This window comes from Lepisosteus platostomus, chromosome 6 (genome assembly GCF_059453375.1).
Source record: "Lepisosteus platostomus isolate fLepPlt1 chromosome 6, fLepPlt1.hap1, whole genome shotgun sequence".
NCBI classification, from domain to species: Eukaryota; Metazoa; Chordata; class Actinopteri; order Semionotiformes; family Lepisosteidae; genus Lepisosteus; species Lepisosteus platostomus.
The window spans coordinates 28,567,432-28,583,612 of NC_142616.1; the positions used below are offsets into that span (position 1 = coordinate 28,567,432).

Consider the following 16,181-nt stretch of genomic DNA (forward strand, 5'->3'; position numbering starts at 1 on the left):
AGAGGCATCATTTAGATACTACAATTATTTGATGTTGGAGAATTGAAATGTTTTATTTTCTGATGCTTCTGGATTATCCAGAGTGGATGTGTGTAAAGTTTTACTGATCATATCCAGAGCGGATGTGTGTAAAGTTTTTAAAAAGGCCAATCAACGCAAGGCTCCTGGCCCTGATGCCATCCCTGGCTGCGTTCTGAAGGCATGTGCGGACCATCTGGCAGATGTCTTCTCGGACATATTCAATCTCTCCCTAGCTCAGTCTATAGTTCCTTCCTGCTTTAAGAAAACCACCATTGTCCCTGTTCCTAAAAAATCCAGAGTCAGATGCCTAAATGACTACCGCCCTGTTGCACTCACATCAGTTATCATGAAGTGCTTTGAGCGACTGGTCAAAGCATACATCACCTCCTCACTGCCTGACACCCTAGACCCACTGCAATTTGCATACCGCCAGAACAGGTCAACAGAAGATGCTACTGCCACTGCCCTCCATACTGCCCTCTCACACCTGGATAAGAAAGGAACATATGTGAGAATGCAGTTTGTTGATTACAGCTCAGCATTCAATACCATAGTGCCCTCAAAGCTTGTCATCAAGCTCCAGGACCTGGGACTGAACACTTCCCTCTGTAATTGGATCCTGGACTTCTTGACGGAACGTCCGCAGGTGGTGAGGGTGGGCACCAACATATCCTCTACCCTGACTCCAAACACTGGAGCCCCCCAAGGCTGCGTGCTTAGTCCTGTCCTCTACTCCTTATTCACCCATGACTGTGTCACCAGGCATAACTCGAACTCCATCATCAAGTTTGCGGACAATACAGCAGTCATTGGCCTGATCACAGATGGTGAGGAGTCTGCATACAGGGAGGAGGTTGAAACCCTGGCAGTATGGTGCCAGGAGTACAACCTCTCTCAGAACATCAGTAAGACTAAGGAGATGGTTGTGGACTATAAGAAACATCAGGGTGGAGACCACACACCTATTCACATCAATGGGACTGCAGTGGAGAGGGTCAGCAGCTGTAAGTTTCTGGGAGTTAACATCTCAGAGGATTTAACCTGGACCCACCACACCAACACCGTGGTCAAGACAGCACGGCAGCGCCTGTTTTTTCTCCGCAGGCTAAAGAAGTTCGGCATGCCATCACTTATCCAGGCCAACTTCTACAGTTGCACTATTGAGAGCATCCTGACTGGTTGCATCACTGCCTGGTATGGGAGCTGCTCTGCACGGGATCTCAAAGTATTGCAGAGGGTGGTGAAGTCAGCACAGCTTATCACCACCTGTGAGCTACCAAGCATTGAGGAGATCTACTCAGCTAGATGTCTGAAGAAGGCCAGGTCCATTCTCAAGGACCCCAGTCATCCCAGTCACAAACTGTTTTCCCTCCTACTGTCCAGTAAACGGTACCAACGCATTCGGTCCAAGTCCAACAGACTACGGAACAGCTTCTACCTCCAGCCAATAAGACTGCTAAATAGCCAACCCGCAGCTCCTTAGCAAATCACCTGTAATGGCAACATGGACACACAATTCTCACTATATTCAGCATAACTGCACTACATGTATATATTGCATACACCATGGACACATAACAGCTCTACTCACATTGAGTTTTATTCAATTTAAAAAATGTAACCTCAATTTTGTGATTTTTTGTGTTTTTGTAAATTTTTGTGATTTTTGTGATTCTTGTAATTTTCGTGAGCTCGCAGAAAAAGACATTTCTTTGCCAGCAACTACTGCTGCACGCCATATTGTTGTGCATTTGATAAATAAACTTTGATTAATTGATTGATTAATAGTGAAACGTACAGTAATTAGGCCTTTTTCTTCAATGAGAAAATGTAGTCTGCCAGATAGCCTGTGCTGAAATCTGAAATGTTTCACAGCAATGCAGCTGTAACTAAAGAGATGAAAAACTACCATAATCCAACTGAAAGCCTACCACAACTCAGGCACCTTAATTATTTCCTGCCCTGTGTCTTAAAAAGTCACCAGGTCCTTTAAGGTTAACCTCTGTAGACACACAACAGAGGTGAAGAGCTTTAATTAGGCAGTTAAAATCCAGCCAGCATGTCCCTTGGCACCTCCATCAGCTCTGCAGAAGAGCACGTCATCTAGTCTTCATAGTTTATTCTTCAGGTGGGCCACGGAAAGACCCTGTTGCTGTGGCGGCTGACACTTTATGTGCGGCGTGTCCTTTTCTGTGACCAGACGGGTCTGAATGTTTGGCTTGCTACAGAGTTGACACTCTACTCTCCATGGGTCAGGTCTCATGGTGACAAGTTCACTCTGCTCCTGGTATAGCATTAACTCTGACAATAATGTCATTTTTTTCAGTGTGCTGCATGCTGTTGGATTGCAAATATTGATTTTGAATGTTGCAAAAAATAAAACGTAATACAGATACAGTACATTAGCATTTTGTCAGATTGTAGCATTCAGGATTAATACATGTAATTGATTAAGATAACCCTTTCAAGAATATCAGTGATGTGCTTAAATTGGTATAAAGTTTCATGCCTAATCTGAACAGTATAAGAACAGACCACAGCATGCTCACATTGTCTATATCCTATTCTGTATTTGCATAACATAGTTATATTGAACATATTTATACTATATTGTCTGTACTTCTGTTCTTTCTGCAGGAGATCAGCGATGCAGAGATCTTGGAGCTGGTGCACAGTGCACTGGGTCGAATGACAGTCATTCGGCAAATTTTTCCATTGTGGAAAGACAGCAATGTACGCTGTATGAGAAACAACCACCGGATCTCCTCACTGCTGTGTGATCCCCAGGAAGGGTACCTGCAGTCTCTGGAGGTGAGGAGCATGATTCACTGGTTGATTACGGAGATCCTCAGTTACTCCTTATGGTATGAACACAGCTGTGCACTACGCATTCAATTCTGTTCTCAATGGACTCATTAGCAATCCAGTGCTGCTAAAATTGGTGTTTCAGTGTCTTATGTCTGATAACATTCTTGATAAGATCACCTGAACAGACTTCATTACTGCATTATGAATATTTAAGTGATAGTGGAGGTTACCCTAGCAAAACATGCATTTTTCTGCTATTAAGTAATTTGTGCTGCATACTTTAAGTGATGTGAAGAAGTGGAAAAGCTCATTAGAAATGCGTGGGTCTAGATAAGCTTTTAAAGTACTCATTGATAGAGAACACCTCTCCTCTGTGGTTAGTTAGTGTTGGTACTGTAAGAGTATTTCTGAGCTGCATTTGCCTAGGCTGTACAGAAGCAGTTTTCTTAGGGATTTCTTTCCAAATGGAGCTTATTAAATCCTTGGCAGGCTGTATTATTAAGAGTGTGTAGCCCAATTGGAGACCAAACAACAGACTCCTACTTATTCCAATCTGTGCACTACCCGATTCAGAAGATTTAATGTCTGTGAATAACAGAAGCTCATGGTAAAAGCTTTCACTTTGTATAGTACCACCACAGCCATTCTGTTGCACTCTTTCGTAACCAGCAATTGTTTCTTTCTCTCAGAACTCCTTGAACCTCCTTTAACCCTGCTTTACAGTGCTTCAAGAACAGATGGCAAAGCTATAATGAAAATACTCTTGGGTTTCTTCCTCAATAATTCATACAAAAGAGGGTTAAATGGTATTTGGTGTTGAATCACCTTGCTGACAAGCAAACCCATGGGTTATTCTAGCCAAGAGCACATCAGCCTCTGGATAAAATCTGTTTCAACAATACATTTTCCCTTGGAACCTGGAAAGTAGCAATGGAGGAAACATTGAATTTTTAGAAAGCTGTTGTGCTGTTTAATTAACAATCAAGAAGATAAGTCACATATTCACATATTGGAGTCTTAAAACCAAAAGAAACAGAGGTGTCATCAATAATGTAACTTTTAATCTACATACAGTATCACTGGGAAACATCCCATAAACAGTAAGTTGAGGCTGGTTAAAAAAGGAAATAGTGACATGAGCAAAAATAAACTCATCTTTGAGTTTGTAAGTCACTGTGAGACTTGAAGTATAGTGTGAGCACAGTGGCTAGAGGCACTGTGTATATAGTCTTTCAGTCACAGTGATTTGTCACATATGCCAGCCAGGAGATGCACAGTCAGCATTACTCTGTTTTCACAAGCTGCCGACTGTCCTTGAAGCTTTAACCCTTGCCACACTACAGTTGATAATGTTTTATTGTTTTACTTTTGTTTGTGGACTCAGAATAATCATACCTACCTGGGTAAAAATATAAATTAAATCTGAACAACCATACTAAACTCAGGTTATCAAGCCCATTCTCATCTGTGTATTGTTTTTTGTAGCTGTACAAATGTCCCATACCATGGCAGGGTGCCCCATCAACTACTCTTTAAAGTACATGACAAGCGCTAGATAATTTATTACATTTTTAAAATACTTCAGGCAACAACAACAATGCCATACACAATACTAGCTGAAATAGCCCTATCTAAATCGGTTTGATATCTTAATAGAACTATTTGTAAAATACAGAATTTCTCTTTTATAGCTTTAGCGATGCTATATATTTTAAGGTCCTTTATGGAAGCTGTGGTTAATGTTCATTAACGATCTGTATCTACTTGCTGACAAAGACTGTTCCAGAGCATTGATCCGAATGTCATTGAAGAAATACTTAGGTACAGTATAATGATAACTGGTTCCAAAAAACGGCTCAGTTAAAATTGTATCCACAGTTCATGCATCCTGTTGCACAAAGATTGACAGAAAGAAAAGTTTTTTACTTAGCTAATCTCATTTTGTGCATTGTAAGACATTTCCTGACTTAGGTGTTCCACGAATACCTACTTACATATCTACATATACACATGTACTGTATATCCACTGCATATATGAAAGTATATGACATAGCACAATAAAAAATTAAAGATGGCAATGCTTGATTATTTATATAAAAGATGAATAATATCAAGGCAGCACAGTGGAGTTTGTATGTTCTGCTCATATTTGTGTGGGCTTCCTATGGGTGGCCCTTTCGTGCAACCCTGAATTGGATAAAGCACTTAGAAAATGGAGAGATAAGTAATATAAAAGAAAAAAAAAACATAAAAATTGCGATCTCAATCACATTATGCAAGGAGAAGATTAAGATTCTATTCCAAAATAGTTTTGATTCTCCTTTCTATTTTGGCCAGTGGGGCACACAAAAAACTAGTGTGAAATAAATCCACTGTGGAAAACAGTAGATGGAACATTTAAATTCATTTTTGCAATTAAACAAAACAAGAAGGGTAAATGGAATGAAAAAAGGCATAATAAACATTTAAGACTTATTTTAATCATTTTTCCAGCTTTTTGCTGAATACCTGTTTGATAAAAAGGCAATCTGAATGAAAAGTTTGAAATGTTGGTGACACTCTGAGACATCACATGTAAACCAATATTTAGTACTTTATTACTAAAACCTTATTCACAGTTTGTTGAATAAATTACTCATTAGTAAAGCATGTGCATTGTTAGTTTTTTGTTAGTTACTAAAGGTAATACTGTAAATATCTAGTCAATCTTTACAACAGTGCAAGTATAACTTTCATAGTGTACAGTATATAACTAACATGTGGTTTACAGTATCCTAAAATGCTGTTTCTATTTTTTATATAGATATTTTTTAACATTTTCTTAAATTAAGATTAATTAATGAGCACACTAAGACCTCTCTTGCTCTTCTAGCGAATCTAATACGTTTTTTTTTAATAACTCAATTTTCATTGCAGCTAAACAATGTACTGTATACATCACTAGAAGCTCTAGTTAAAACTGTCCATTGCTAATCAATAATATTTTATGAGGAAATAAAACCACATAACTTAGAATGTAAATTGTTTGTTAAGGGCATCATGTTTCTTCTATTCAGACATCATCTTAATGCTATTTCTTTCTGTGATATTTGTGAGATATACTGTAGGTGTATACAGTATACCACTTGTATCTAGTGAGTCAAAACATTAGTCCAAGTAAACCGTTTTAGTGATAAACTAAAAACACAGAAATAATGTAAATTAACCGATCACAGCAATCACAGTTACCAATTAAAGCAATAATAATTACAGTAATCACAAATGTGCTTTGTGTTGTTTAAGCTTCAGTCATTACTGTATTGTGTGTAAGAAAATCACACAATGAAAATCAGAGGAAAACCTAATCCTGTGGAGTTAGGCACTGCCAGGACATATCACGCTTAAAGTTCACCTGCAGGAAGTCCTGTCCTAATCCCCTTGATACACTCATGAGGATGTGCCTGTTTATCACTCCTACAGTATGTTTAGGAATTTAAACATTTATTGATTGATGTTGATTTAATAATTATTCATATTTTAAGTGCTCATTCTATATTCCAATATAAAAAATATAATGAATTTGTCATATTAACATCAGGTTACATCAATCATCCCCTCATAGCCCCAGGCAAAAGGTTTTGTAGGATTTTAGATTGAGTACTCGCCTACATGTATGCCTATCCAGGGCAGTATTACAGTGGGCGGTACAATGGCAAGGTCACACACAGCTTGCCATTGTACTGTAATAACATCCATATTGTCTATACAGTAGCTATCAGATTCCCACCTAAAAAATATGTATTTAATCAACCTTAAATTAAACTGAATATTTTTTTTAATATTTTCAGTTATTCTTAGATCTTTACCAGTTTTGTTATAATTTTGATTTCAATTTAAAAAGAAAGACCCAAAAGGGTAAATGACCAAAGATTGTTTTTATAGCAGTGTGATTCACTGATTCTTTGGCATGATGCCTAGAGCCCAGAGTATAGGCAGATGCTTTCAGGTAAACTGCTAACACTTCAAATGTGTTAATTTAATGAGCAGGGAAATATGAAGCATTTAGTAAAGTTAAGAGCTGCATGTTACAGTTTCTCATTTTTTAAAAATGTGTCAATACTTTGAAATCACAATACAATCAGGAGAAAAAAATGTAACATATGGTACATGCTTCTTATTAACTATATTGCACTGTACAGTAAATCCAATACACTCCTTCTTAAAGCTGATTTTCTCATAATCAAACTGAAACTTACAGGGCTGCAAAATTTTGGCATAAAGGTCCAGTATCTAGACCAAACTGTTCACATTGTCCATAATTCTCTGCCTATATTCCCCAAGACCATCACTATTTTACTAACTCTTCCATTTAGTTCAAAGTGATAAAATATGTTTTAAGAAACAAAACTACTGAAGACCTTGGACTTTGTACATTTCAAAAGTGATGGTTGGTGGCTGGAGAAATTTGCATGTTCTTCCCATTTTTGCTAGTTTTTTTTTTTACAGGTACATCAGTTTCCTCCCCCCCTTCAAAAGGCATGCTGGTAGTTTGTTAGACTGTGCTCCAATGCCCATCTATTGAGGAGCAGGAGCTAGGCTCCATGATCTTTAATCTGCTGTTTCTGCTACAAAACTAACCCTAATATTGTTAGGATATGAAGAATAATGTTTATTTGCTTTTTATTGAGTGTAGTTAATACATTAGGCATGCCTAATACATTACGTTCTTTTATTGTTTAAGTACATTATATTACAGTGATAGAAGGTTTACTATATGAACAACAAGTATAGTTAGTATACGGAAATGAAATCATGGTTTTGTGAAAAAATGACTGCATTTTCTGTACACCACGTTCCCTGTGTAATAATGTGGACTTGTGAAATGGCTCAGAAAAAAAACACAAGTCAGTTATTCAATTTTTATTTGTGTGCTTGATAAATTAGATAATTGTAGCACTACCAGCAACCTGTTCAGTCTGGAATGCAGAGAAGAGGGGTTTAGATACCCCAGAAGTCTGAAGAATAGGGATTCTGTCCAGTATCATTATAAAGTTCACAGATGCAGGGAAGCCTTATTATATTATCTATTATAGATTAGTCTTTTCCATACTTTCTTCCTCTGCATGCTTTGCTATTCACATTTTTCACTATTGGTAATCATGATTAAGACTACTATAAGCGAGAATCCCGCTGTGCATCTGCCATCTTGCAGCACTGAAGTAAACATCCTCTTGCTGTTTTTCCTCAATTTGTTTTCATCGCTTTTGTCAGAAAAGAGATAAATTAATTGCCCTCTAACACTTTTCTGGCAGGTCATATGCTTGTATTATTGCTGGAAACACGTGCAAGGATAACAATATGCATAACTGGAAATACATTTTTTCATACCAGAATCAATCTAATTTGTTGAAGGCTGCCTTCTTTTTAGTTTTGTTAGCAAAAAGGCAGCCTGTGTCTAAATCCAGATTTTTAACACTTCATTACCATTTTTTTCTAAAAAATCTCAGTACCAAATGTAGAGCTTTTCCCCTCAATCTTTATATGACCTATCACAACTCAACCAGGAGGATGAAGCCAGAAAAAGATAAATAAAAACTGAAAACGAAAAAAAAAAATATTCTGTGTTCATGTTATTATTTTCTCATGTTCAGTAAACCAACAATTACTTATGGAATCCAACCAATCTACTGCAGGACATTTTTCTAGACAAGCACAGACTCAGCAAAGTGAAAATTTCACTTGTTATGCACACGTCTGCTTGCATTTATCTCTTTGTCCTGCTTGCAGCTGCTGGGTCAATTGAAGGGTTCCTGGAGTGTATTCACCCTAGTTATTTTTTTTTGATCATTTGTTTGGACTGGGGCAATGAAAGGGGAGAGGTTGTATTTTAAGAGAAATTATTTTGAACTTTTAGTGCTATTTAAACTGCCTGATGAATACGACTTGAAAGAGTTAGAGCTCACTGTATTGAATTTTATCTCTCTGTCTCTGTCTCTCTGGGCATTCTGTCTCCCTGTGTCCTCCTCTGCTCCTGTGTCATTGTGTCCAGGTGTCCAACCTGTATCTATATGATAGCGTGCTCATGCTGGCCAACGCGTTCTACAGGAAGCTGGAGGACAGAAAGTGGCACAGCATGGCCAGCCTGAATTGCATGCGGAAATCTACCAAGCCTTGGAATGGCGGGTGGTCCATGCTGGAAACCATTCAGAAGGTAAAGGCAGTGTAATACAGTATAAAACTCACACTAGACAGACAAGCCCATAAAAATAAATTATTCAAAACTAAATTAAATTGCAATAGACTAAAAATGCTTGCCCTTCTTTTTCCCCTCTGTGATATATACTGTACAGCTGTGGCAGTTCTCTCTTGGTATTGTGGCATGGATGATCTGTACACATGATCCCCCTGTCACAGCGTACATGTACTGTATTTGCTAACATTGCATAACTCTGGAGAACTGTGGAACCGGAGATCAGGCCAGATAAACCCTGGTGTAAAAATCTCCCCACTCTGACTTGGTCCATGACGTGGTTTTTCTTCATTGGTTTCCCCTCTGTTGCCTAATTTCTAAATGATGTGCTTGTTTAATTAATTTGTACCCATGCACCACTACACTTCTCCCTTCTAACCCCAACCTTCATGGAATGTGAGACCTGCTCCACCCATTTTAAACCCATGGGAGAGCCAGCCTGCTTCTCACTTTAAACCTATGAGACATGAATATCCTTCTTTTCTGGAAAAGCTGTAACCTTTAAACTCTAACTTTACAACTAGCCAATTAGACTCCTAAAACCTGTGTCCTGAACTTTTGTGTAGAAAGAAGCAATGGAAGGCAGCAGCAGATCTCTCTCTCTCTGCTTTGGGTGAATACCTGCACTTTTCTCTCTCTGACTGGTCTCTAAGACACACACTTGCGGCGTAAACTGTCACAGATGGCTGAGAGACACAATAGCTCCATTACAGCAAGGTTGAATCTTGTTTTACTCTGTCATTTCCTTTGGTTTTCCTCACTCCATTAGCCTTTTTCCCCCCAGATTGGTATTCAGTCTGTTAAGGTTATGTTTCCTTATGTAGAGACCTACTGTATATTCATAAGGTGATATGCCAAAGAAAGTGCCATCAGCAATGCCCTGCATCTGCTAGGAGAAAATAGATAGATAATACTTTATTAATCCCGTAGGGAAATTGATGTATAAAATAAAACTAGTAATAAACATTGTTTTTAAATATAGTCTTTTCAGGTATTTATTTGACTGAAGAATTTCAAATATTTGAAATGCAGATGCCTTTTCAACATTAATTGAGTAGTATCCCTTCACCTGCTGCTTTTCCATGCTTCTTATTTTCTGCTATACAGAGAGACTGTACAGAGAGAGATATGTACATGCCTTCCCCTGAATGTCCCAAAAAATGAGGAGGTACACTGAGAGTTCAGCAAATTAACAGATCATTGCACAAATGATAGTTTTCACTGAGGCATTTTATATACTATATCTAGGCTTTTACTGAAAATGTGCTAAAAAGAACATGCTCTTGGGAAACAATTTTCTTCAGAGGGCTCAGTCATTTAAAAGAAAGCCTGACCCATTAATTCTCTGGTCACTTGGTAGAGCTGTGGGGGAGATGCACAATGAAGTATCACACTAACACTACATGGAAAACTGGCTAGTAGTAACAGTTTTGAAAAACGTTATCTTGTAGGCCCCCTAGTGATATATTGTACAGTATTCCCCTGAACATGTTTCAGAGAGTTACTATATATAGTGAAAATTGAAGCAAATATTTATAAAATTCAAGTCATGTACTTGTCTCTTGTGACATTTGTCTCCTAGGATGCCCATGGGATGAAGAATCAAATTGAAAATCACACATAATGAATATATTAATTACAGTTATGCACTATCAGGTCTGTCTTTTACAGGTACATTGAGAGTGTTGGCCTGCCATAACTCAGTGGTGTTTCACAGTCATGACCTCACCGAGAAAGGGCATTTTTGTTGATGTTATTGAGGTCTTTTTTTGTAATGCCCACGGCAAGAAGTATTTTATGCTTTTTTTTGTTTATTTTGTTTAGGTATCCACTGCATGTTTATATTTTCAGTTAAGAAATATGGTCATTACAAATTTCAAACATTCTTTTATCATCAAAACTTGGATCAATATGAACAACAATAAAAAAAAAGAATTGTGGTGTCTTGTTTTCAAGCTGAAGAATAATAGTCAAATAAGTGCTTGCTTAAATACGTAAAGACTCACAGAAATAAATGTGAGGTGATTCACATGGTCTCTCTCAGGATACCTTGCTGGTACTGCAGTCCGTTTCACATTCTAGGAAACTATCAGCTTTGGGGTAAAGTAAGACCATTTCCAGTGATTTCTGCTCAATTTCATGCACTTTTAAACATGCACCATGAACCATGGACAGCTACAGTATGTCCCACAGGGACTCCATCAGTAGAGCTGGCTGGTGGAACACAGTAGACTGTCACTTGGGCACTTCAAAGCTCAACCCTACGCATTGTCACTGCAGAATGATTGGCTCTAAATTCTTCAGGGAGTTTATCTGCTCTAAAGAGATATTAAATCATTTAGCCTCTGGATTTTAGATATATATTTCACAGGTAAGTAGGTATAAAGTTTAGCCTGAAGTGAATTAAGCCCTTTAATAGAATGTCCTGAAGTGATTGTTTGGGCAGGTCTTACAGAGATCCCTGTGAGCCAAGATGTTGCAAATAACTGGTCGCTAAAAAATACATCCCAAACTGTAAAAGCTGTATGATTTCATTTTGACCTGAAGCAAGGGCTTTCTGTGTCTCATTTTACTTCCTCTGTGATCACAGCACTTCTGACATTTATGCAGCTGTAATATCCATGTGATGAAACAGCTTTACACCACAGATTCATCACAACCAAATGCCACCATCAATCTGAAAGACCTCCTCAGGTTGCATAGCTCATGCAACAAAAATGAAATGAAAACTATCAACAATCATTTATACATCACTTACACAAGTTGAAGACACTGGTTTTCCACAAGGTGCCTTCTGTTGCTCTTGTTGTAAGACGTTTTATGCTTTGTGTTTTGCACTGTTTGCCTTCTCTGGTTGCCCAGGTTTTTGTCACATTACTGTGGTCTTCTGCCTTGATCTTGAATGTAGTAGCGAGCTTCTTCACTGCTCTTCTCTCCTTTAATCTTGCCTTTGGTCTGAATCCTATAGGGCCGAATCACCGGACTGACAGGAATAATGGATTTTCGGGATGATGGTGCCAACGCTCATGTGCAGTTTGAGATCCTGGGTACCAGCTATAGTGAGACCTTTGGCAAAGCTGTGCAAAGGGTAAGAAAGGGTTTACATCTGGGGCTGGCTGGGAGATGAGAAATGAGAATACACAATCAGAGGAGACAGTAGATGGAGGTACAGAATACAATAGGAGCAGAGGGGTAAAGAACAGAACCAGTTAAGTAAAAGCCCTTCTAAAGAAGAAGGTTTTGACTCTAGACTTGAAGGAATTTAGAGACAGTGACTCTCTGATATCCTTAGGGATAGATTTCCAGAGCTTTGGGGCATAACAAGAGAAGTCTTTGTCACCCATAGAGGGCTTGGGGGACAGATAGAAGGCCAGAATTAGAAGAGCAAAACTTGCAAGGTGGGGAATAGACAATACTAGCTCAGACACTTACTGAGGTGCCCAGCCATGCAGAGCATTATTGTCATGAGCAGTTCTTTCCGGGCCCTATGCAGATGACACAATCTGGTTGGTGAGGACACAGTATGGAGAAAATCATGCAGGAGAAGGGTATGGAGACAGGGGGGCGTGTCCAAGGTGTCCGGGGGAAGTGAGTCTGCGGCGAACAATCAAAGACGAAATCCAAAACGGGGAAGCCAAAACAGAAGAGCAGTCCAATGCCAGACGATCCATCCGAAGGAATTAAAAACCAGGAGCCGGGTTGGGACCAGCGGGGGGATTCAGGAACGAAGGGTTAAAACCATAACGGAGCCAGACGCAGCAGGACCCCGGGTTCTCATGAAATGGGATTCAATGAGGAACCTCGGGTGACGTCTGCGTCTGGCTTTTAAGGGGGAACGCAAATCAGAAACAGGTGCAGGTAATGGGGTAGAACAAAGAAGGGCTGGAGCGCCCTTAAGAGGAGGAGTAGTGATCGTGACACTTATAGGTGAGCATAAGGATTTTGAAGTCAACACGAAACCTGATGGGAAGCCAGTGCAAGGACTCCAGGGTGGGAGTAATGTAATCACTTGCACTAGACCTGGTCAGTATTCTGGCTGCCGAATTTTGGACATAAATTTGTTCTCCATGTGAATGTGATAAGTAAAATGAAAAAAAAAACTGTGGAATTAGAACTTTAGTCATGAAGGGAAGGCTTTGTAATCTTAGAGAAAAATGTTTATTTTCATGGTTTTGTACAGATTGTACAGAATTGTTCTTTAATAGGTGTTTTTCTTATTTTTAAAACAGGAATGAAAAATCTAGATACAGTAAATGCAGAAGCATGCACTCCCTATAAGGGTCACTGCTGTTTTTATGCACTCCTTTATTAGCAATGCAGAACACAGTAAGCAGCTTCTGCCTCAGAATACACAGTGCTGAGCCACTGCCATATCTCCTTGGAGAAGTGAAATCCTGCAGGCAGTGAATCCTTCTTCTCCTGAACCCAGGGCCCCTCAGAGGAGACAGCTTCAGAAAGGGGTGACTTCTTTCAGGGAGAACAGAGCTAGGAAATTCTATTCAAATATTTTTCTATAGGCCTTGATTATAAAAATTGAAAGACAAGCCTCCCGGCGTGAAATTCGTAGGCGCTTAGCTAATGGTATAGCTTTTACTTTAAAGGGTTCCTCCGTTTTAGAGTTCACTGCTTTATTTTGTTGGTTTTTGTTTGGCATTTACAGTTCTGCTTTCATTACTATTTAGCAAACACTATAGGTGTTTTGTTTCAGTACCTTGGGATTTTTTTTAACATTATTGTACACAATTGTAAAATTGTACACAATACATTGCACACTCACAGAAGAAAAGACGTGTACTATTAGGAACCAAGCAGGGCTTTTATTGCAACCCTCTATGGGCATGGTCTTACACAATAAGGAGTTGTGTTAATACCTCTCTGCCCTGTTGTTTCATGACTGAACACTATCATCCACAGATTCTGGCTATATTAATTTTTTAATGGTCTCTTTGGGATGGTTAAGACTGACCCCATGATCTTACAATCGTTTTTTTTTTTCCTGAACTGGAAACACTGGAATTATGTACCATAAACTGAACAGCTTATGAAAAATATATATGTATAATTATAGTTCATCTAGCATGATTGGTGTCTTATTTATTTGACCTTTCTCAATTCTTCCACAGCACTCTTCTCAACCATTCTCTAGCCATTCATCCTATTCTCTTCTGTGATTGCCTGTTTTAGCTTTTCTGTGCATCACTGCTAAGGAATTACTAGACGGATTTAATTCTATTGAGTTTAGTTCCAAAGAGAGTGTATTTTGCATTTTCTGGGCTTTTTAGTTATTCAATACTCTCCACTTTGCAAGCACACACTTGAAAAAGAAATCTTGCTTAATATAGAAACATTGCATTCATCATTGTTAGTTCATACATTTCAATATCTTTGAAGGTAATTATCACCAGTGGAAGATGATGTCCACATTGATACAGTGCATTTCTCAATTTCTGCTATTTGTTTTGGTTCAGTTTTAACTTGACATTCACTAGCTGGTATTTAGTCTGGTGCATCATGCTTCTATTCAGCTGACTGATTAATTTGCTAAACTTTTAAAACAAAAAAATTGTCTTCCCAGCCTTTAATGTCTGTAATAAAATTTTGTCCATAATGTCCTCAGCTGTATAGTACTGTATCCCTTTTTCTTTAGCTTCATGTCTACACAACTATGATTATAGTGTCTTTGTAGAACAGACTAAGACGTGTTTATTTTCTGTTACAGAAAACCTAAGTGTTGCTAGTTTTTAGGCTTAGACTCATCCCTGACTTTAGCTTATGTTGCTTATCACTTTTTTCTAAGTGGCTGTCAGAGGGCTTTGTAAAATATCTATTTGGTCAGTAGAGTGACATACTGTACAGTACATTTGTATAGGAATGTTAGAAAATGGAAGTACAAGATAAAGATATAGTAGCAATTTGTATTCATGAAATAAAAAGAAGCTAAAAATGTTGTATGTTCAATCCATCCTTTTTTCTTCCTTTATACAGCAGTTGCAGAAAAAGCCTCAGTGGAGATTTGGTATGCTTATTGTTATTGAGATGTGGAGTAGTGGCAGCTGAAATTGTCAAAGCAAATAGTAAAGCCACCATTACAGGAGCTATGTGATGCTAATCTTTAAAAGATACCTAAGAGCTGGATGTACCTTGTAATACAGAGGATTGCAAATATGATGTTGTACAGACTATACTGTAGCTATTAATAGAGCAGGAGACTTTGTACTTAAACTGTGTATCTCCCTGAAAGCCAGATCATATTATCTAAATGTTTGTTTGAAAGATCAAAACTTCTGCAGCGAAGACATTCTAAGTATCTGAGACTGCAAAGAAGCTCTTTAAAAGCAGCACATCCACAGTTTGTTTCTTTTTTAAATTTAAATCTATATTTAACTTTTCAGTGCATAGTCTTCTATAGTATGTCATTTTTATTAACACTTTTACAGTCCCATAATTTAAGCCAATTCAAATTTTATCAAGTACCTTTCAAAGATGTATGCTTTACAAAGTGTAGTAATAGTAAAAACAATTGAGATCTAAAGCAATAAAAACATAACACAATGTATTCATGAAAGAATTTAAACAGGCCTACTAATAGTACACTAATAGTAGATATATTCACAACACCAGTAGATGAGCTTCAGATCAATTCAGTGTGTATAAAAGGAGAACAATCTGCAGCTAGGGGATATCTTGATTAGAGAGAGTAGAATGGCTTTTTGTCACTGATAATTGATTAATGATTAATGGCATTTTAATTGTATGTAAGGATTCTGTTCTTCGTTGCATCATCATTGGATAGCTTTTTTTATAATGCAGCATTAGCCATCAACCTTTATTACTGTATATCAATTTACAGGCGTATTAAAATCAGGGAGTGCAGTAACACAATGTTTATGAAATTTCTCAAATGTTTTTTTTTTTCTGAATGCTCCTTGTCACAAACAAAATGTTCAACTAAATAGTTTTTAAATCAAATATCAATAATTCATAATAAATGCACACATGTGGACATAAGAACTCAGGATATCAGTACAAGTACCAAAGTACTCATTACTGCTTTTTGGTATTTACGTCTCATTTTCAGTGAGAGTGTAACAGGGCATACGAAATAGCTATTACAAACATACTG

The 16,181-nt window shown here is 38.0% G+C and overlaps 1 protein-coding gene across 2 annotated transcripts in view; it reads left to right on the forward strand.

Moving 5' to 3' along the window:
• LOC148661441 (glutamate receptor ionotropic, delta-1-like) overlaps nucleotides 1–16,181 on the forward strand; it is a 367,556-nt gene that overhangs the window by 289,334 nt on the left and 62,041 nt on the right. For both annotated transcript variants that reach the window (XM_088635198.1, XM_088635199.1), the window contains exons 6-8: nucleotides 2,659–2,832; nucleotides 8,858–9,019; nucleotides 12,027–12,146. In XM_088635198.1, coding sequence (XP_088491324.1) covers nucleotides 2,659–2,832; nucleotides 8,858–9,019; nucleotides 12,027–12,146 — 456 coding nt within the window. The remainder of the gene's footprint in view (nucleotides 1–2,658; nucleotides 2,833–8,857; nucleotides 9,020–12,026; nucleotides 12,147–16,181) is intronic.